Below are 22,848 nucleotides of genomic sequence, written 5' to 3' on the forward strand. Positions count from 1 at the left end.
CTACACTGTGGAGTATGACATACAATTGTCAATGTACACCTTTTCCATACACGGTTGAATTTCTACTCTAGGAACTGACTAACAGTATACAGTGTCAGCTTGAACTCACCCGTTAACTATAGAAGCATTTCTGAATAGTCAGCCAAGTGGCGGACTGAAGTAATCAAGTTCGAAAAACTGGACCAGAATCGAGTTTGCTTTGTTAGTAATAAATTCAAATTATTATTATTATTTTAACTGCACCGGAACCTGTCGCTTATATCCGTTATTTGTGCTCTCTCTGTATGGTGTCTGTACTAGTGTGATCAACTTCTATGAGTAGATGTAAATGTTGAAGACGACTCAGAAAAAATTCCTCTAGTCATTGACGGGTGGCAGAACACAATGTATCGTGCCAACTAAGCTGCGATGGAGGGCCTCGTCAGTTCGTGTTGTGGGATCCCCCCCCCCATTTGGGGTTGCAGTCTCCAGATGGAGACTGGAGACAAACCCTGGAGACTGCAAGGTTTGTATCCAGGGTTTGTTTGTTAACAGACAAATGGGAGAAATCCGGGGTTGCAGTCTCCAGGATTTCTCCCATTTGTCTGTTATTGGCAGAAAAAGTACATAATTCAGCTTAAATATATTGGATTAAAATTCTCTACTTTGTCATAAGGTCCTCGGTTTGCTTCGTGTTGCCACCCGAATTTGAGAAATACTTCCGGTCGAGAAGGGAGACCTTATGGGCTTCCCTTCCCAACAGATGCGAATTTTTGCTTACGAGTTTATTTCCTCTTGGAGGTAGCACGATGTTTCCCTCCCGAAAACAAAACACTGACCATAGAAAAAATAAAATTTATAAACCTCACGATCTTAATTAACCAGGCGAAAATTCTAGACACACAACCATTTAAAACCAATTATTATAGAAGAATAATAAAGGCTTTATAGAAAGAGTGAATTTCCCAATACTGGGGAAGAACCCGATTTTGCTTCGTTATATGACGAAATGTAAAACAAAGCATGCACCTTTTTTATTATTATAAAAGCATTGCATAACTCAAGAGTGTCTATATTAGAGAAAAGTTTAGTGTGTTTTTTCTATTTGGCGTGCTCTATGTTATAATATCGATTTTAATAAAATTTGTGCTAGAGAATGCCATTTACACAGATATAAAATAACGCAGAAAATATTGGGATTATAATATATTTGATATGCGAACTGTGACCTAAAAAGACAAACTAACAGAGATCAATGAAGTTCAGCGATTATATTTGGAATGTGAATGGTCTACTAATACAGATAAAGGGTGTAATCTGGAAAGACTATTATAAAATGGGTTGGGTTATTCTGGATTAGCGCCAAGGTAGCTGAGACTAGAAGGGTCACCGTATTGTGCTTGTAAACTTTTAAGTGTTCTTAAGCTTTTTGCCTCTTTGATGGATGAAAAAAAAAAAAAAAAACCACCAGAACTCCAGGGCAAAAGGCATCCATAAATTGCCGACTAGCAATTGAGGAATTACATCGGTAATACCTTAAAACTGACCAACTCTTCAGCGAAATATTATAAAATAAGTATGGAGAAAAAAATTTTTCAGGCGAGGATGAAAAGATCATCAAGTAAACATTTACAGGAAAGGAATATTTCGTCACAAAATACAATACAAATTTTCAACACTTATATTGAATAGTTACGAGTCAAGGTAAGGTAAAGCCTTCCTTTTAAAGATTAAACTGTAGGATTCCACACAATATACTTTCCTGTTTGTGAATACTGACCCTTTCTTATTATTATGGTTTTCATTTTTATTTTGCAGTTTTTTCATAGATTTCTTTAAATTCTGCTATTTTAATTCCTTAATCGCAGGTAGTAGAAAGTGACACTTGCGAGGAGCTAACTGACTCTTGATTATACCTTGGTCTGCCTTTTGCTAATTTCTATAGTTTCAACATTAATGAAGAAGCCACAAAGGACGATTGCCATTTTTGCTTATCTAAAGATTTCGAGTCCAAATTTAAAGGGCATTTCATTCATTACAAATGTACTTTCATAACAGGAAATTTCATATATAAATCTACTATATGGCTCCATCGCGAATACACCAGATCTGCCTATTCATCGATTAAGTGATATCACTAGATTCTAAATGTAATGTAATGGATATTGCGACAGTGATTGCTCCATACATTTCTCAAGTCGGTTGAACTGCTTGTAGCAGAAATTCTGGATTAATGATTGTGCCTGAAGAGGTCCAGTATATGAATCAAAAGATGGTTCGTAGATTAGCCCAAAATGTACCTTGAAAGACGTTGGTCAAGGAAGCAGTAGTCACACAGATTGAACCCGGTTCAAAAAAGTACTCAACCCGAAAGTTCTATCGTCCGCACTTCATTTCAAATTACAGTTAGGGAGACAATTTGTAAAGGCTTTAGGCAATGATGATAAATGCTTTTAAGTATCTTTACATTCATTTTCCAAGTTCCTCCTGCGAAATTCAAAGAAGGCATTTTCACTAGATGAGTAAGTTGAAGGAATGTTGAAAAGAAGCAAAAAGTGGTTTCAATAATGTCTACAGATTCTTAGGGAACAATAAGAAGCCAATTTTGAAAATATGCCCAATATCGTTCAAATATTAGCACATAAGATGAATTTAAAGGCTCATTTCTTACACTTCCATATAGGTTTTTTTCCCAAAAAATCTTGGTCCCGCCAGCGAAAAACAGAATAAGCGATTGCATCAAGGTATAAAGGAAAGACGATACCAGGGAAGCTGAACGTAAACACGACTGCAGATTATTCCTGGTCTTTGAAAAGGTTGACGTCAATTGTAAAGTATTAAGATCCATTATTACAATAAAATTTATTCCAATAAATCCAGTGAACTGCATAAATATTCACTTTTTATTAATATTCTTCTATTTAATAATAAGTTATGTTCTATATAAAAATGGACAAAATGAAGAAACTTATTTTGATAAATTAAATAAAATTTCCAAATTTTAATTTTGTAAAGGAAAACAGGGTTTCCTCAATTTGTGAAAAAACACCTTATGTTAAGTTATTTTCTACATTTTTCAAAACTGACAACCAAAAATGGTTGTTAATTTTGAAATCAGCGTAGCTAACTTAGAGAAAGCACGATATTAAAACAGAAATCCCATTCTACAAATTTGAAATACTACGCAAATCGAAATTGAAAGGGAGCAAGCACTTGTGTTTTATCTTGTGATATATCTATAATACAGAAATGCCTGAAAAAAAGATATTTATATTGTTGACAAGCTTTAAATTTGAAAAAGAAAAACTTTGGAAAATGGAGAATTATTTTAAGATACCTCAAAAAAATTCACAGCAGGGCAGAACAATTTTATATCAAGGAAAACATGTTGCTATCATCTTTCTTTTTTTTTTTTCCAAACATCGTGGCCAAGTTAGTCGGTCTCGGAAACTGCATGATGTTTGTTTTGTTCTGGAAACTCTGAACTTTCATCTATCATAATAAACAAATCAACCGCAGAATATACCCAATTTACAGATAATATATCTGAGTGAATTTCTCCAGCAGCCATCATATGGTAAGACATAAGTTTATAACTGTTATTTTCATGGACCATTTTGCCACATTCTGCGCTGATTATAATCAGCGCAGAACGAGGCAAATGGTTCATGAAATTTGAGGGCATTAAAAGAAATGTGACAAGGAATTGGCAGCGACCAGTTCAATTACGTTTAAAAATGTTTCCAACAACTTTACAATTGTTCAATTGCTCCAGCCGATATTCAAAGCTGTTTTCATTATTACATCTTATTTTCTTTAAAGTGGCCCACGCCTTGAAACTAAATTGCCAAATCTATTGTTATACAAGTTTCAAGCATCAAATATACTAATTGTTTAAACGGCGTGGTACATTCATAGATATAAAGAGATGCATAAGAAGTACATGATGTTAAATATTGGCGTACACATTAAAGCTCTGTTCATATCTCTGTACAGCCTATATTACATGTTATACATAGCATCATTTTATAATTAATCTGTGGTATTCAGGAATTAGCCGAGTGGTCATGAGCGGGAGTGCAGTAGCACACGCTCTTTGAGTAGACCGGGGTTCAAGCCCCTGACTGCTAAATACGGTCGATCTGCCAAATTGCACTGGACCAACGTGGCAGATTATGGTCTATTTCCTTCAGCATGAGTTGTTGAGGAGGCTTCCATCCTGCAGTGGGTTGATAAGGGCTCCTTTTTTTTTTTTTTACTCAGGAATTAAGAGTAGCTCAGAGTACAAACATAATAAATCAAGCGTATGTGGAACTTTTCTCATAAATTTTAGTGGATAATATACTTATAGACACAACATTATACTAGTTGATATGAGCCACTGAGTTCTAATTAGTCACAGTACTCTATCTGATGTTCTTTTACTAATTCTCAGTTATTCTTGAGACTTTTTCGGAAACGTATATGTTCTGTTAGGCTTCTCTACTTTCTGTCAGTGTACATACAGGGGTCTATGTTTACTGCATTAACTATTTCCAGTGCGCTTGTGGGAAGCGTTCTTCTAACGGTAGCGAGGTTTAGAGGGACAGTGGATAATTTTACGAACTTCTCTTCGTTCTATCCAGTAATATTTATTTAAAGCACACAACTAAAATGCTACGATGCAGAACGAAAATATTTACTATAAATACTTCTCACAGGAGAATTGCTCGTTTAAAAAAAAAATTTCGTTCAGTTTAAGTAAGACTGCGGCATCATGCCTCGAGTACAGCTGCACTCACCATTAATACTGATCTTTAACAGGCCGGTATTGGCAGCTTTAAGGTCTCTGGGATGAAATTATTCAACTTAACCAAAAGGATTTCCTGTAAATCCCAATCTAACAACCAACCTTTTGGTAAGTTTTTCTAATCACCATTAACAGATTGCCATGTTTCTAAACGTATTCATATGAATTGCTTGTTTTGATTTTATTAATGCCCTGTCGTAACAGGTGATGTTGCGAACATTTGTTTTTCTGAAATTATGGCAGCTCATACGTCGGAAAATTTCTAGTTCCTAATTTCTGTTGGAATGCACATCTTGCAGAAGAGCAGAAATTGTAGTTCTTAATTTTCTGCCACTCTTTTTTGATATAATTACTTACAACCACAGTTACCGGGGTATAACTGTTCTATCAAATTGCATTACAAGGATACAAGTTTTTTAAAATAGATAATAGCATCTATTTTTTTTCTACCTCAAAAAATGCTTTAAATATATGGAATAATGTGATAATTTATAATAACTTTATAAATTCAACTGTTACAAAATACTCAATATTTTGGAAATGTATTCGCAATGCTTGTGCATGTATTGACATCTGATTTGCACATCAGAACTGCTAGTCGCTCGGAATAAAGTTGTAACAGTAGATGGATGACAGAGGCAGCATTTATTTTTATTTTTTTTTTTTTGAGGAAGGGGAAAAAAAGTAGAGCTTTTGCTATTTAGTTGAGAATTAAATTATTGAAACATATCTAACACTATTTAGATGTATCAAGAATGGCGATTCACCGTTTATAAATTCTAATCTGTGTTAATGAATAATAAATTAAAATACCTTTGAAGTAATACATGTGATAAAAATTTAAAGTTACTTCAGGCGGGCAGACAGTCACGAGAATATATTATAAGAAAAACAGCGCTTTCCAGGAAAGTTCTGTAAATGGCTAAATCAGCAATGTTTTTTCCAATGTTTGGTGCTGTGTCAGCATCCAAGAATGATAAGATCATTCCGGAATGCATAAAGTTTTATACAAAGCCTTTTAAATATCAGTTATTACACTTCAGTTTACAAAACAGTTATTAGAATCAGAAAGGTCAGTGCTAAGTATATCTCTATGGCGTTATCATAATATGCTGGTATTTATAAACATCGTTGATGACAGCAAGATTATATATTATTTGAAAGACAGAGACACTTCAACTAATGTGATATTCGATTGGAAAATGTAAGCCTATCAAACCTTTGAAGATTTTTATTTTTCGAAATAGAAAACGTATTAATTAAGAAAAACATCTAAAGAAGTATTCTTTCGTTTCCCAAATGTTTGACTTCTAAAACCTGCAAATTAAATTCGATTTGAATTTCTTATAAATCGTATAATTTATGAGAAAATAAGAATATGGGCCGTTACGCTTTGGGCAACTCTTAATTTCAATACTTCGGATATATATTCAATAAAGCCTTCACCCGTTTTGCCTATTCAATTCAACAGAACAATTTTTGTTCTGTCGAATTTAACAATCAAAAAGATTATTCCTTCAGAAATAATCAAAAAACAGGCTAAAGTTGCGTGCACTTAGTGTTAACTAAACAACTACTGTATCGAACTGTCATAAAATTTTGAAAGGCATTCAGCAGAAACTGTGCTCAGAATTATGTGCAATTCTTTTACCAGACACAGAACACAAAGTTTGTTTCTAACTTATCTTGTGCAACTAATATCCATCCCCTTTTCAATTTCTCCTGCCATGCAGTTTTATTAGAAAACGAAATACATTTCTAATTATTAATTCAAAAACTTTCCGTAAATGGATGTTACTTACTTGTTGCTCGACACATTTGTCAAACTAACGTAGTTATTACGGACATTCTTCAAGCTGGCCAGGATTTGGGCAAAGGGCGTGACTATCAGCTCTTCGCTATGGCTGTAATAAAAAAAAATATATAATAATTAAGCAGTTTGATCAAAAGTTATAGTTAAAACCACTCATTTCTTTGTGTTTTCCTTCTTTAAGATGGAAAGCATCCCCATACATGCGTGCAGATATATACATGCACTGGCAAGTACCGGTTCATTCGATCGGTGGAACTATAAGAAAAAAACTGAAAACATCTTGTTTGTGGATGTAACTGATTGCGCAGAAGTTTGTTTGTTTGTTTCTTTATAAGAAAATATTTTTAACAAGGAAAAGAAATCTGTTGCATTGTGAAAATTTGATGTAAAGGAGGTTAATTGTACTGCATTATTTTCCTTTGGACTATGGAGTGACACAGAACTGCATCATTAATTTTGGTTAAGCAAAATCTGCTGAATTTGTGCTAACACTGTAATCATTAAATCACTGTTATTCAAAATGGTGTACAGTGTACAGGACAAAAGCATTCCAATAGAAATTTCAGTGAAAAATTTCCCTGCACATATTCGTGTTTAGGAGCATCTTCTATAGAAGATATTTATCATTTTGTTGCATTTCTAAGAAACTGGAAGTTTCAAAGGAAAAATCATTCGAATCATTTATAAGTTCCTTCTATGAAGAAACTTGTTGTTGCATTTCTTCTTGTTGCATTTCTAAGAAACTGGAAGTTTCAAAGGAAAAATCATTCGAATCATTTATAAGTTCCTTCTATGAAGAAGTTAATACAGCCCATGCCTCAAATTTTGAGTTAAACTATTTCTTAAGCCCGTGCAGTCAGTAGTGTCTTATACCGCAGGGCAAAGAAAGCTAATACTACCGATTTACTGCAGTATCCACACAAAATTCACTTGAATTGTTCAGTACAAAATATGGAATAAGCAGACCACATCTTGAAAAATCTGAATATACTTGTATATCCCAGGTTGCACAGTTTCCGAATAAACAAAGTTTCACCTGGATGGATAAGTGAGCAAACAGAACTCAAGGTACTGGCTGAGTTTCAGAAAATATCCATACTGTGGTTGTAAATACATTACACCCGATGACAGTAACTGCATGCTATTGAATGAAAAAATATATGGGTCTGCTTTTTATTCTCCACTGTTACTCGAGATTTATTTTCAATATACTGTACCTTCACGGGTTGCACAGTGCCCACGATCATTATCTATAGAAGTGCTCTTTTCACGAGGTGCGCACTGTGCAACCTTCACAGGTTGCACAGTGCACACCTCGTGAAAAGAGCATGAGCTTTTTTCCCCACACTGAGGATTGCATCATTTATTCCTTTATAAGCTTAAATTTTTCGTTCCACAAACACTTCATGGTCTAATTTGCTTCGGTGCTCATTATAAACAACCCATAAAGACTATGGTCCTTGAGAAATTCCTTTAGTTCCTGTGACGTTTGAGAAATTCTCCTCCCCCAACATTAACAGTGCCGGCATTGTTAGTGTGTGTTTGGGGAGAAAAAAAAAGTGCATCTCACTTCTTACTGGAAACCTCTGAATTTTTATCTGGTTGGTTTATCAACGAATCGAAAACAGACCATAGGATACATGCAAAATACAAATACCATACACCCTCCGTCATATGGCCTTATTTGCTTTTTTTGCGCATACTGTAAACGGCCATTTTATTTATCTCAAAAAAAGAAAACAAAACACATTTAAATGTTCCAAATAACAGTTAAGTTAGTCACCCATAAAGCCAATTAATTTGACACCACTTGAACTCACAAAAAACTCACTCCATCACTTTGGTTAGACTCAATGGTTTATCTTATATTAGAACGTATAAAACTATGGTCAGAAGAGTGGCATTATATCATTTGAAGTCACACAGCTAATTCTGCAAGCAATAATACTTTAAACAGGCAAAATCTGCAATATTTTTATGATGCCAATAGCAAAACATTAGTTCTTTCTAATGCAAACTGAATGAAATTCAAGTAGGGATTCAGTTACTGGATAATATTAGCATCGGGAGTGGATATAAATAAAACGGAGTCAGCAATTGGAACAGCAAGCAGTCCAACATGCTCATTTCAAAACTGAATGTACTAGTTATACCCGTAGGAGATAAACATGCTTTAAACTGATGCGTGAACCATCAGGGAATAGAGTTAAAAATGCAACAAGGAAAACGTAAAATAATGGTAAATCCAGTATGGGTTTCATATATTAACGTATTTGCATGGATTTCATGCAGGCGGGTTTCGCGGTTAGTGGTCTAATGTTTGCAAGTTTAATTTATTTACCTTGGAACAACTGGTTGACATCCTTTTCTCATAGCCACGTATCTGGAAAGGAAAGAGTCGACATAATGTATGGTTAAATAAGTGTTAATATTCATTACTATTTGCGATGATTATTTTATTCATTTCGTTTTCAAAAAGCATCTTTTCCTTAAGGGTTAATAACGTTGATATACAAGTTACAATTGTGGTTACGGTTATTGATGAGAGTATCAAAGAAACACAAAGGCAGTATTATCGACTTTGAAAAAAAAAAAAAAAAAAAAAACTTTCTGCAAAATGAACAGCTGTTAAAATCAGAAAGCAACACTGAGGAAACTCAGGACAGCGACGGCGAAATAGTTAATGTGGAAAGTCAATTAAGAAATCAATCAAATTTATTTCAGTTTGGGAAAATTCAATTTGCAATTGTTAAAAAATAAAACAAATGGGGTTCAAGGACTTACTAAATGCGGGTTTCTATAGCCCGATATGATTTTATCATATTAAGACTACAGAATACAGTTAGGATGTATGATTTTAATTAATTATTTTGAGTACCAGTGCTTTACTTTTGTACAGCAAAAACTGGCGAACTTCTATATCGGATAAGGTGTGCCAACAAAGTTCTAGTAAATATTACAGAAGGGTTTCCAATTTTTTTTTTTTTTCTACTAAGGTTTGGAAGTCATCGTGGTATTTCATACAAAATCAGATATTTATCCCAGACTTAATATTTTGAGAAATTTCCTCTCATTATTTCAGAGGTTTGTGGCGGTTATACCCAGCCCTTTATATTTAAGATAACAGCGATACTGGAATTTGAATTAACAGTCAAGAAACGCTGAAGTTGATTTCAAAATTATTTAAGATTTTTCTTTTCATAATGGATCTCTTCGCGAGATCCATTATGAAATCATATTACAGTTTTAAGAGCACCACTAAAATTATCCGTAAGCATAAATTCATTAAAGAAAATAATAAAAATTCTGTTTATACTCCGGGACGATTAAAAAAGGTCAGAGGAATTCAAATGATAGAAAGAATACAAAAACAGCATTTATTTCATCGTATTTAGCAGTCAGAGGCTTGAACCCCGGTCACTCAAAGCACGTGTACTTATTCACCCACGCACTTGACCACCTGGCTACGGTGCCTTCTAAAAAACCCTTTTAACCTTGGTGGGACTCGAATCAGCAATACCCGGTTTAGGAGACCCGGTTAAAGGGACTCAGATTACAGTTTTATAAATGACAAGCTTACAGGTTTATATAAACACAGTTGTATTTTAATTCCTAAAAGAAGAAAGTGTCTATTACATATACTACCAAAACTTTTGTAATAGTTGGTCAAATTTAGCCATTTTAATACACATACCAATAAATAAATTGAGATGATGAATGTTATTTTTCAGTTACTGTATTTTCCAGGTATTATTTAGATTATAATTATTGCTATTTTATCTCTTGTCACATAACCCCTGGCATGGTGCCGTGAAGGGTATTGTATGGTCGTGGTACCTGCGTGTACCGGTGAACTGTACAATAAAGATCTTATTTATTTATAACACAAGCGAAAATGAGCGAGGTTTGGGCAAGAAAATGTTTTTTTAAAACACTTAAGTTATGATAAAGTTACATAGAGAATATTAAAGCAGAAATTTACTTGTCAAAGTTATGTTTGTACGAGTAACTCGCTACAGTAATTTATTCACTTCTTTACATGTGTTCCCTACACCGAAGGAAACATTTTCGAAAATATTCAGTAGATACAATTTCAGAATGATGAATTGTTTGTGACAAGAGCTCCACGAAACCGTGTTTAGCTGCGGGCCTACATTTCTACAATGGTGAAGGGAGCACCTTTGAAATACTGTGTGCCTTTCACAGAGATGATTTTTTTTTTTTTTAAATTTATCATTAGTATAAGTTATCACTTCTCTTCTTCAAAATAAAGACCAGAGCGACGATTTTAAGTTCAGATTGAAATTGTTTCGAAAGGAAGATTAGGTACTTACGACTCGCTTCCGAGGGATGAATGCCTGGATGCCGATTTAGGGGACAACTCGAAATCATTATCTGACCGGTAAAGGAAAGACTCCCTCCTCTGTGGGAAACTGTGCACCAGCAGACCAGCTGACGGACTTGAGGTATCCAACAATTGACGTGTTTGAGGCGATCCATCTTCAACATCGAAGCTAAAATAAATGAACAAGAGTCATCAACGCATAAGTCTATAAATTCCAAATAAGTATGTCAGAGGTATTTCCTTGTTAAGAATGATTATCAAAGTATTTAATTAAAAAATATATTTATCTGCAAAATAAAATTTCATGTTAAGTCATTAGATACTTTATTTTCGTCATTTTTTTTTTTTTCCACAAATACCGGTACTTACACTGAGACAGCTTTGCATTATAAACATCCTCAATCATGACTTCATGCGCCGAGTCTGTCGGTACTGTTTTCATGTGGAGCATTGTAGAGTCTGGCACTACAGCATTCGGTAGACTAGTTTTCCTCGCGAAGTGTGGACGCAGAAGCGACCTAACCGAGTCAATTAGAGAATGATCACTGGGACATGAGTATTCGTCCAGTTTTTTTACAGCCATGTGTCGTGCGTATGAAGAATGGACCAACCGTGGAAGAACCACCATCCAGCCTGCATGGGATCTCTGGCTGGTGGCTCTTTAACGCACTGTTGACCAAATGGGTAAGTAACAATCAAAAGGGACAGACGTGCCACGGTGGATCAATTAACCGCGCAATGCAACACGAGGAATGGCATGATCTGTCCGACGCATAGTTTGGCTACCGCAGCAGATGGACTGCTACTACTAATCAGTCAAATCTAATTATTTAAACGAGGGCATTGAAATAATTAGATAAAACGCTTTTCTTAAGGAAACTGTTTCCTTCAGTGACAGCGACAGGCTTCAGCTCAGTTTAGAATGTTATTCAAGGGTACACCTAAAATAACTAATATCGATTTTAATTGAATTAAAACGTAAGCAAGAAGAGCGAATCTTGGCCTCTTATTACAAAGCAGGTGGCCTTACTTAGTAACCTTGTGTGGAACGACGAATAATGTATTAAATATAAATGAACAGCCGAGCGGCAGTAATGACGTCTTTATTCTCCTAAGCGACAACCGGTGGAAATTATTATCAGGCATGACATAGCCGAGTGGTTAACTCAAGACTGCAGCAGCACACGCTCTTTGAGTGGACTGTGGTTCAAGAGCGCGTGACTACTAAATAGGACTAGCGATTGTATTCATGATTTATTGTAAACTAATATGATCTGATGGCCGTATACCCAAGAACATTATTATGATATCGGTTTATTCTCCTAAAAAATACGCGCTTACAACCTTTGGCTAGGGGTGTTTTTGAGGCTCAGTTCAAACCAACAGTTTTTAACAAATAGAGATTACAATTTAATATTAAAAAACATTGATTATGATAACCATGCTCATTATTCACAAAAGTTACACAATAGTTTCTTTTTTAGCAGTCACTGTGAATTGGAGGCGATGTCATCATCGCTTTGCACTTGTGTATGATCTAATTTTGATCCTTTTACATATTTAAAACCTTTTTCCTATAAGTTTTGTTCATGTGGAGTTTTTCAGGATCAATGTTAAGGTTATTAAGTGTTCACCGAAAAATCTTTGTAGGCTAATTGGATAAAAGCACTTTTAAGATGTTCTTCTCGTGACACAGATCTTTGCTTCGCTCTTGGCCTTACTATCCAACATTCTGTTTTCGGTCACCCAGTCTTCCATTTAAAAGTTCAGCAACTGCCAAGATATTTTTCGTTATCATTATTTGGCCATTTTCTTTCGAACATGTGTTGTAAACAGCACCCAGATTTCTGATGTATCTACTTAAAGAAAACCTATACTTTTTTTTCCCACCTAGGATTGTTAGATGCAGAATCAAAATGAATATAAGTGACTAATTCACTGATAGTTAATTACGAAGGAACATAAACTACACTGTTGAGGAAGCAATTTATTATCACTAACGGTTTCGGAGGAAATAATTATATATTTGCACTCTGAGAATGGAAATTAATAAGAACTCTTATTCACAGGAAATGAGTCATTGATATATTAATACGGAAGCCGTTTTCTTGAGACGGCCATTGTGAACGATAGGCCTAACCGATCGGGCTGAAAGTGGTCTCAAATTGAAGATATTTATTCCTAGGTGTGCAGAAAAATGGGAAAATATAAAAATTCCGAATAGTTTTATTTTACAGAACAGGCCAGTTTTGCCTACCTTAGCCCCGCTAAGCCGCCATGCTACTCTAACTGGTCGTGTTGAACGTACCTTGAGGTAAAGAAGAAACGCGTTTTCGTGCTATTGCAAATGCATCCAGGATCGGTTTGAAATGTGCATTTAAGGATCCGAAAGATTTAATATGTCACAGTATTAGCTTACTTAGTGAAAGGTGTGTTCACTGTCAAGTCTTACATTTTAAGCGTGAAAAAGTCGGGGATCGTTTTATTTTACTTCGGAATATGGCAATTTCAGAAAAAATGATCAACGGGTACGAAACTTATAGTCAAAGTTATGGTTCAGAATTCTTTGGATCTAGAAATAATAACAGGAGAAGCTAAAGGAAAACGGATACTCTTACTGCGTGTAGATTTGACACCATCCGATTCGAATTTGCCATTCTCATTTAAGAGACGGCAGTTTTGTATTCTGCTGGCTTTTGCGATGACTATAAATAAAAGTCAAGGGCAAACGTTTGATAGAGTCAGAAATTCGCTGACTAACTCTGCATTTAGTCACGGCCAATTGTATGTAGCAGTGTCTCGGGTCAGATCATTCCATCATGTTAAGATATGGTTACTACCAGAAGGACACAAGAATATAAAAAATGTTTTCAAAGAAGTATTATAGAGACCGTACTACATTTTGTACGTGTGAAATTGTACAGCAAAAACTGGCGAACTTCTATATCGAATATAATATTTACTAGAACAAAGTTGTGGTAAGTATTACAGAAGGGTTTCCAATTTTTTGAATAAGATGGTGAAACGAAAGAAAATTTGTTTCCTCTGATACAAGAAATGAAAAAGGATTCGACGCGTACCAGTACGCGTCGAATTCTTTCGTAATATTTCCCAAATATATTATTCTATATATTTGGGAAAGTACCAATTTATCTATATTGAATTAATTGTTGAATATTTTGTTCCAATAATTGTATATCTGCAATATAAAAGCATGTAACCCCGTATGTGTACATAATATTTCTTGTTGATACTCTGCTAGCTCATGGCCGTTCAGGGATGTCAACGATTTAATAAACAGATCTTAATGTCTTAAAAGTTACATCGAATCTTATTCATTGATTTAGTTGGAAATTTTGGCCATTAAGAAGACGCGCACTCCAAGCTATCCTCAATCTGCGCAGAAATTGCGATCTAAAAGAGACAGGTATGACGTCGGCATCAAATGTCTGAGAACTCGGAGATGAGAATTTGGATTGATGAGATTGTTGTTGTTCATGAAAATGTAGTACTGAGTATCAATCATTGTCATATGAACTAGATGGCAGTACAGCAGTCACTGAAGCATAAATAGCTGGTTTAGATTACTGTACAGCAAATACTAGCTAGAATTCCTATCGTTCGCGAGTATGTGGAAATGTTTAACTAAAGCACATTGCTTGCTAGCATTTTATATTATTTAAAATTGCCGTTCATTTGGAAAACGTGGAGCATTTTATAAAACAGTTCTTGAACCGGGGCGTAATGTTCCAGCAGACTTGTCATTTATATAAAAATTGTGCAATCAAATTCAGTAATTGGAGTTTGTCAGCATATCTTTCAATATGGCTGTAGAAGACTCTATATAGTGTAATAATATATAATAACATGCACTTTCTCTGTTCGAAAACTTCAATAAGAGCGTGCAGCTAAAGAAACTGAAGCGCACTTTGTCCTCAAACGAGTCCTCTGATAGCTGATATTCTGCAGGTAAACTCTAGAAACAGTTTTTAGTCCTCTATTATTAGATCCTGGAAAGTGTTATTATCGCAGTTATGCGAAATAACTCAAAGTTATACCCAGGGGAAAAGAACCTTGACCAATAAATATCAAAGTTTAAAAGCCCTTAGGTACGAAGTTTAAGTATCAGTCAAATAGTTGATAACAAAGATTTAATTAAATTAGCTAAGTTTATATAACGCTGCTAAGTCAACCATATCTATGGTATTTTCAAACTCAGCATTGATAAAAAAAGTGATCAAGTATTAGTAAAAAATTTTATCGCTGCCTAATTATCAATTAATCTCACAAGTACCCATTTGTAGACTGTTATAATATCAATGATCTATTACAACACATACGTTCGGAGCTAACGACTGAGAAAACCATTTTTCTACTCAGTTTATAAATTATTATACGAGGATTGCACAAAAATTAAATGTCACTTTTTTTAACAATAAATTTTGATGAGGAAAAAAGGTGAAGCATGCATAAAAATGACAAATATGTTGGTTATGTGAGCATTGCTTTTCCCTACATAACTTCCACTTTAATGGCTTCACTCCATCTGGAAGAAAGATCCAGTATTCTGTGGGGGTAAAAGAAGTCTTTTTCTAATTCTCGAAGTCGTTTTTTAATGTCCAATCTCGTTGCCATCTTTAAATTTGCGCTCAGGGTTTTAAAAAGAAACGAGATCTATTCCATGTGAAGAACGGAAGCGCCACAATCTATTGCATTATTGGATTCATTCTCTGGTCTTCTGGCTAGTGAAAAATTCCCCACGTTGAGGAGGGATATTTTTCATGCCTCTTTTTTGTTTAAATTTAAAGTGGCAATATAGTCCTCAGAGTTTGTTCTTTCTGCATGAGGACCACCAAAAGGACTCCGACCACTAATTCGTAATTCAGCCGCTATTTCGCAGTAGCAACGTTTGGAAACTCTGAAACTAGAAATGAGACAAAATTTACAGCACGAAAAAAAAAACATAATAATAATAAATAAATATTTTTTCCAATGAGGAGAAGTGGGAAGAAAAGCAAGGGAGCCCGATAGCGTTGTGTGGTATGGTTTTTAAAGATCAAGTAGGGAATACTCGAAAATCTCATGGAAGCAGGCAAAAGAATTCGTAGTTACGCTTCTGGTTTCTCATAATCAGAATTAGTGAATACTTATATCTTGTTTATTCAGTAAATATAATAAAAGCATTAAAAGAGGCATACTGTTATCTTTTTTATTAGATTGAAGAAAACTCAAGAACTGTTGAAACCTAAGAGTATTATATCATATTTGTAAACTCACCATTTATCACTGACACTCGTATAATATAAAACACATACATACAATGGTGCTGTTCTATGTTATTTGTGAGCAAATACTTTCCCCCCTTCCTATTTTACAAGTTTCTTCCAAAGACCCGCAAACAGTCTGTAATTAGCATTCGTATTAACTTTCAAATCCAAGAACTAGAAGCATATCTTAAAACTATAGGTTTTAAATGAATTAGAAGCACAGCTGACATGTCTGGTGTCCATTCCAGAAGATGCTTCAAATGATTTGGTCCTCAGCACCTCAATCGCAATACGCTTTTTGCCTAGATTATTGGTTGTTACGTTAGCTAAACAGTGAGACAGGAAAAACAATTATGACGACCAGTTTGGATGCTGTCTCCCTTGAAAATATTCATTATACCAAAACTAATTTCAATGTGTCTAGACGTTACAAGCGTTATGGAATCTTCCAGTGGTATCATGAAAAGTAGCCAGATCCATGTTTCTGGCAAATAATAAGCTAGCCAAACCGAAAGGTCTAAATAGATTCTTCCCAACAAAAAAAAAAAGGGTGGGAACTTATAATAAAATTAAAGTATATCCTGACAAATTCTATGAAGGAGAAAGCTATAGAAGCAAACCTTAACGGACACATATCTAATGATTCAACGCTACTATCTTAAACATTTTTTTACCACTGTTATGAATCGTATAGCTCAAGAACTTAGAACTTTAATTGAATATATTAGAGTTAAAACTCTTCCATTTTATTATTTTCTTCTGTATTGTGTATAATAATTACGTACAACATATTGTTATGTAGTAGTCACTGAACAAATACCCGGTAGAAGATGGTTGTTTTTGCGTCAAAGCAACTACCAAGAGTTGCCTACTGTAATATATACGGCACTCTGGCTATGAACTAGCAAGAGTGCTCACATACGGTACTCAGTTTTTGGTCAAGTTAACTGGAACATAAAGTACTCAATTCCCAACAGCGATCAGCAAAAGGAAATATTTGCTATGCAGCTTTCTTAAATAATCGATAATTTTTTTTAAGACTGTCATTGTTTTTAGAGCATTCGAGAAAAAAAAACACATGCTTCAATTTAAACTGCACATATTTCCCAAAAGATATAAACAGAATTGACTCTGGGCCGTCCACAGAACATAGTTTATCTGGAAAATGTGATACCGCGAGCAGCAAGTTCTTGAAATATTGTCCGACTAGATGGCGTATTTGATGGGACAACTTGCGTTTTAGTGAAAAGATTTAGCGACGTATTACTATGGTTCAAGGGCAACTCAGACTTTGTAATAAAATTCAATTTCAGGAAAGCTCCGAGCAGTTATGCGACAAACAGGTTGGTCAACAAGTCTAAAGAGAGTAACGCTGATCGATAGCAAGAATGATATTATTGTCGGCGGGATCGCATTACGAGAATGGTAAACACGATCGCACGCGTTCAGAAAGAAATGACGAAAAGTCACATAAAAACTCTAAAATATGCTAGTTGCAAATATTTTATTTTATTTTTTTTTATGAAAACACGAAAGGTATAAAAACCTATAGTACTTAGTACCATGCATGGGTTGAAAGAGATGGGGATGCTGGAAACTTCGCTCTGGTGACTAAACATGGGTTTCACCAGTTCAAGCCGCCAATAAGAAAAGTGATGAGAGTCACCTACCACCTAGTGTTAGTATATATTAGTAATGGCCGCATGGTGCAAAAAAAGCTTATGCTGAACCAGCAAAAAAAAAAAAAAAAAAAAAAAAACACTAATAATTAATAAAAGAAAAGGAAATTAAACCTATCATCCTATGCGTTTCTCTCACCCGAAGGTACTATCCAGATGACCTTTGAATTTCCCCAGACTGTCAGCCTCTACCACCCATGTAGGCAACTTATTCCAGTAATTTATAACTCGCTGGCTAAAATAAAACTTCCTGCAGTACAATCTAAACATCTACTCCCGTAACTTGAATTTATGTCCCCTACTTCTAGCATCATTTATAATCTTGAAAATTTCGTCCTCATTCATTTTACTGATATCTCTCAGAGTCTTACACACCTCAATCAAATCTCCTCTAAGGTGTCTAGTTTCCAAACTCTGCAACCCACATATTCGAAGTCTTTCATCATAAGGACGCCCTTTTGCCGATCTCACCAGGCGAGTTACCCGTCTTTGCACCCTTTCAAGAAGCACAATGTCTTTCTTTAGGTGCGGTTTCCATACTTGAACGCAGTATTCCAAGTGTGGTCTAACAAAAGCCTTATATAATGGGATTATCATGTCCCTATCTCTACTTGAAAAAGTTCGATAGATCATCGATAGGACACCATGGGCCTTCCTTGCAAACTGTTTACAATGCTCAGAGAATTTCATGTCTGACCGTATCGTAACACCCAAGTCCCTTTCCTCCAGTACTGGGTTTAGTTGAACTCCACCAAGTGAATAAGTTATTTTGGGATTACTGTTTCCCAGGTGTAATACCTTACACTTTGTTGGATTAAAGTATAGCTGCCATTTTTCTGACCATTCCTGAAGTCTATCTAGGTCTCTCTGAAGGAGTTCAGCTTGACAGTGATCATTAACTACTCTACCAATTTAGACATCATGCTCTCTATTCCTTCATCAATGTCGTTTATGAAAATTAAAAACAACAGTGGTCCTAATACTGATCCTTGAGGAACCCCACTTCTTACATCAACCCAATCTGAGGAATAGCCATTTATCACAACCCTCTGCCTCCTGCCCTGAAGCCATCCTGCTATCCATCTAAGGATTTTCCCATTGATTCCAATCTGTTCCAGCTTATAAAGTAACCGCTCATGTGGGACTGAGTCAAAAGCTTTGCTAAAATCTAGATAAACAATGTCGAAATTATTCCCTAAATCCAGCTCATGAGTGACCCTTTCAAAATAGAACCAGAAACCATGCTGAGTATCCTTGAGAATTTCAATTCTATCCAAATGATCCTGAATTCCACCTTTGATGATTTTCCCTACATGCCTCCATGATTTTCCCTACCACTGAAGTCACACTGACAGGTCGATAATTTCCCACTTCACTCTTAGAACCACCCTTATGTATGGAAGATACATTGGCACTTTTCCAATCCAACGGAATCTCCCCAGAGTCTAGTATTGCTCGCACAATTAGCCTCAATGGTTCAATGCACTCACTTGCCGCCTCCCTTAAGATTATAGGTTATATATTCCATCAACTCCAGGAGCCTTACTGGCCTGTAGGCGCGAAAGTTTTTCATTAAATAATCTTGCGAAATTGCAATATCATTAATTATATATTTTTCAACTTTGCTACCACAATTCCCATTGCCACAAAAGGTTTTTCATCTGTAAATTTCGATGCAAAATAACTGTTAAGTTCATCTGCAACGGCAGCTGGTGTATTTAATACTATCCCCTTTCCCTTACGTAAAGGTCCGATCTGGTTTGTCCTGCTCTTGGCATTTATATATGTGAAGAATTCCTTATCCCCACTCTTTTCTCTGTTTGCTAGCGATTTCTCATAAAGTGCCTTTGCCTGTCGAACCTTTTCTGTGGCTCTATTACACATCACCTTGTAGCTGTTATAGGCTTCAGTACTTTTTATTGCCCTGTAACCTTTCCATGCCACCTTTTTCTGCTCAAGTAATGTGGCAACTTCGCTATTCATCCAACTTGGAACCCTCCTCGTGGAGTATTTTTTTAATGGTTTTTTTTTAACGCATTCAAGGCGTTTGTGATTAATGTTTTAAAAGCATACCACAGTTCAATTGTATTCGTTCTCTGTGCGATATCTACCAGTTAATGGAGGCCATAAGGCATTGTAATTTCCTTTTCTGAAATTATAACCCATTCCTTTGCCTTTTTACGACTGCCACCTCTCTCTTTCTTCATCATCCACTAGAACTCCGTGATCACTTCATGCTACTGGTTCCTCTACGGTCAGCTCTGTTATGTCATCTGATTCATGTGTGATGATGAGGTCTAGGATATTCTTTTCTCTAGTAGTTTCCCTGACATGTTGATACAAATAACAGTCATCTAGTTGATTTAAAAATTTTGTTCCCCATATTATACTATAGTATTGTATTGTATTATATTATATTATATTATTAGTGCTATTTTATATTGGTATTAGTCAGTATCAGTAGTACAGTGCATGGATTGAGGGGAAGGGGATGCCGGAAACTTTGCTATAGAGACTAAACATGAGTTTCACCACTTCAAACCTCCAATTAGCAAAGTGGTGGTAATGCACCGGTTGATGAGGCTCATCTGACACCTAGTGTTAGTAGTATAGTATAATTAGTGTTATTTTATAGTAGTAAATAGTCACTGCATATATATAAAATTTTCTAAACATGTAGTTCTCGGAGTTGATGATAAAGCATCAACTGTTCCTTGCAGGAAAACTGCTAAACCTTACTGAACTTTTCTTTTGGAATGATAAATATTTCATTTAATTATTATTTATTAATATTAAATGTAACTATAAAAAATTAAGTTTTTTCAGGGTTTCACAGTTAATTTTCTTACAGGAATGTTATCTTGCTAGGTTGTTCGGAAATGTAGTCAATAGCTTTCTTTAATAACACTTGAATATCATCCAACTATGCAACCAGATTGCACAGTTGGCCGGGGGCGATGTATCATGGCTTGGGGGATGTTTTCATGGACATCACTGGTCACCCTCACCTCCAGGTCCTGCTTCTGCATTGTTTCGGACCAAGGTTTTCCCTACATGATGACCGTGCATCGAGATGACATTGGGCGCTTTAAACAAGACAACGTATCACAAGGCCCGCATTGTGCAGGAATGGTTCTAGGATCAGGTCCAAGCATTTTGTGTGCTCCCTTGGTCGCCAAATTCCCCCAACATCAACCCCATCAAACATTTGTGGAATAGGAGTCATAACAGAAATATTTTTGTATTATAGAAAATGTTTTATATTAACGATTCATCCACAAGGACATATTGGGAATAAATCTCCTACTTAAAAGGTGTAATGATATTTTTTTCAGCTTGAGCATTAATAAAATTTTATTTTCAGTCTGTTTCCCCCCACCCCAATTACTTATCAGTAATTAACAGTTTTAGAATTATTATTATCTCTCCCCGAAATATGTAAGAAAATATTTAAGCTGAACGTATACGGTATTTGAAGCCCGGCGTGTAATCTTGCAGAAATATGTGATAATGCAACAATTAATATAAAAAAAGTATTAAGGACATTCGTAAACAATCTGTTTGTCTCATTTTGATAATACCAAGCAATTCGTACAAAACCACACCTTTAACACTGTGCATCTACGCATGCAGAGCAGTGGTGGTAAGGTTACACTTACACAAACTCATCCAAAAGCGCATAAATAAAAATGCAAATATCAAGATTCACTAGAACCACACAAATCAACAATTTCGTGATTATTATTAACGCATTTTCGTGAAATAGATTACAGTTCGTGACACACAAAAGATATCATCGAATATGATGAAAAGATTCCGTGCATGTATTCAAGAAGTTTATATCTTGAATTGACATTTTCAGTGTTTATTATAAAATTTAATAATTACATAATCTAAAAGTAAAAGAATTAACACATTAATGATATTTGAGTTTCGCAGTTCCAAACGGCTTGCAGCATCGCACAATGAATGATTCGCTTACCTAAAACGATCCCAATATTACGGGGACACTGTGAAGCATATAACTTCACTAGCGTTCGCTATTCATGCGGTCCACGGTAGCACAGTTGTAGCGTGCTTGTTCGCCGAGTGGAAGGGTCTGGGTTCGAATCCAGCAGAAGGTATTTAGGAAGTTTTCCTGCCTTCTTCCACTCGGTGCTGAGTTAGTCGATCTCAGGCCGTGGAGTGAGGTTTTCTCCGGGTACTCCGGTTTCCCCTCACAGACCTAAAATCGACCGTAGAATACACACGAAGTTACGGACCACTACACTTCGCGTTTCTTGAAATTTCAATGCCCCGTTTTGGGGTATTGAACTTTCAAGGGTCTCCTACGGGAGCTACCCCCGCCCGGGAGAGGGTAGTTCCTTGCTTCCCCTCCCCCAGACAATGTTTAACTAGTTTTTCTTGGTTCAAACATTTGGAAAACAAATTCGATGATTCAAACATTTGTTCGAATATGATGAAAAGATGTAGATGTTTATAACATTTATTATTAGTATTACTTTCATGAATTTAGAGGATTTTTACACAATATGTGATAATGTTTCTTTTTAAAATTCAAATATAAAAATTATTGAGAATTATAGACATGGCCTATTTTTACCTGTATGGATATATCTAAATTTTCCATTGGCTATTGATAAGATCTTGTTTGTTTGTTGTTTGGTTTTTAGGAGCATTAGCAACTAAGGCCATATTGCTCCGGGATACGCGGTGGTCATTCCCTGACCTTTCCGCATCCTCCGTATTTGGTGGTGACGGGCTCGAACCCCGGTAGATCTTGTTAGTATAATGACTTAGACAACTTGACGCCCCATCAGAAGTGTCTAGGTTCGAGTCCAGTCACAGACCGGAGGAAAATGATCTTTTCACTCGAGTTTTAGTTCGTCGATCTAGAGCGGAGGGGTGGAGTTTCCCGTGAGTAATTACTGGGTTTATCCCAACAGATACACCGGGAACACAAGCATACAGATAGC

At 35.6% G+C, this 22,848-nt stretch overlaps 1 protein-coding gene across 4 annotated transcripts in view; it reads right to left on the reverse strand.

Annotated features, from left to right (window-relative positions):
- LOC150088093 (3',5'-cyclic-AMP phosphodiesterase 4C-like) overlaps positions 1-22,848 on the reverse strand; it is a 528,447-nt gene that overhangs the window by 34,824 nt on the left and 470,775 nt on the right. For 3 of the 4 annotated variants that reach the window (XM_090369333.1, XM_090369331.1, XM_090369330.1), the window contains exons 2-4: positions 10,916-11,095; positions 8,923-8,964; positions 6,571-6,672 (exon numbers count right to left, since the gene is read on the reverse strand). In XM_090369333.1, coding sequence (XP_090225459.1) covers positions 6,571-6,672; positions 8,923-8,964; positions 10,916-11,095 — 324 coding nt within the window. The remainder of the gene's footprint in view (positions 1-6,570; positions 6,673-8,922; positions 8,965-10,915; positions 11,096-22,848) is intronic. The other variant, XM_090369332.1, reaches the window with a different exon arrangement.

This window comes from Mastigoproctus giganteus, chromosome 3 (genome assembly GCF_048544385.1).
Source record: "Mastigoproctus giganteus isolate SK-2022 chromosome 3, ASM4854438v1, whole genome shotgun sequence".
Lineage (NCBI taxonomy): Eukaryota > Metazoa > Arthropoda > Arachnida > Uropygi > Thelyphonidae > Mastigoproctus > Mastigoproctus giganteus.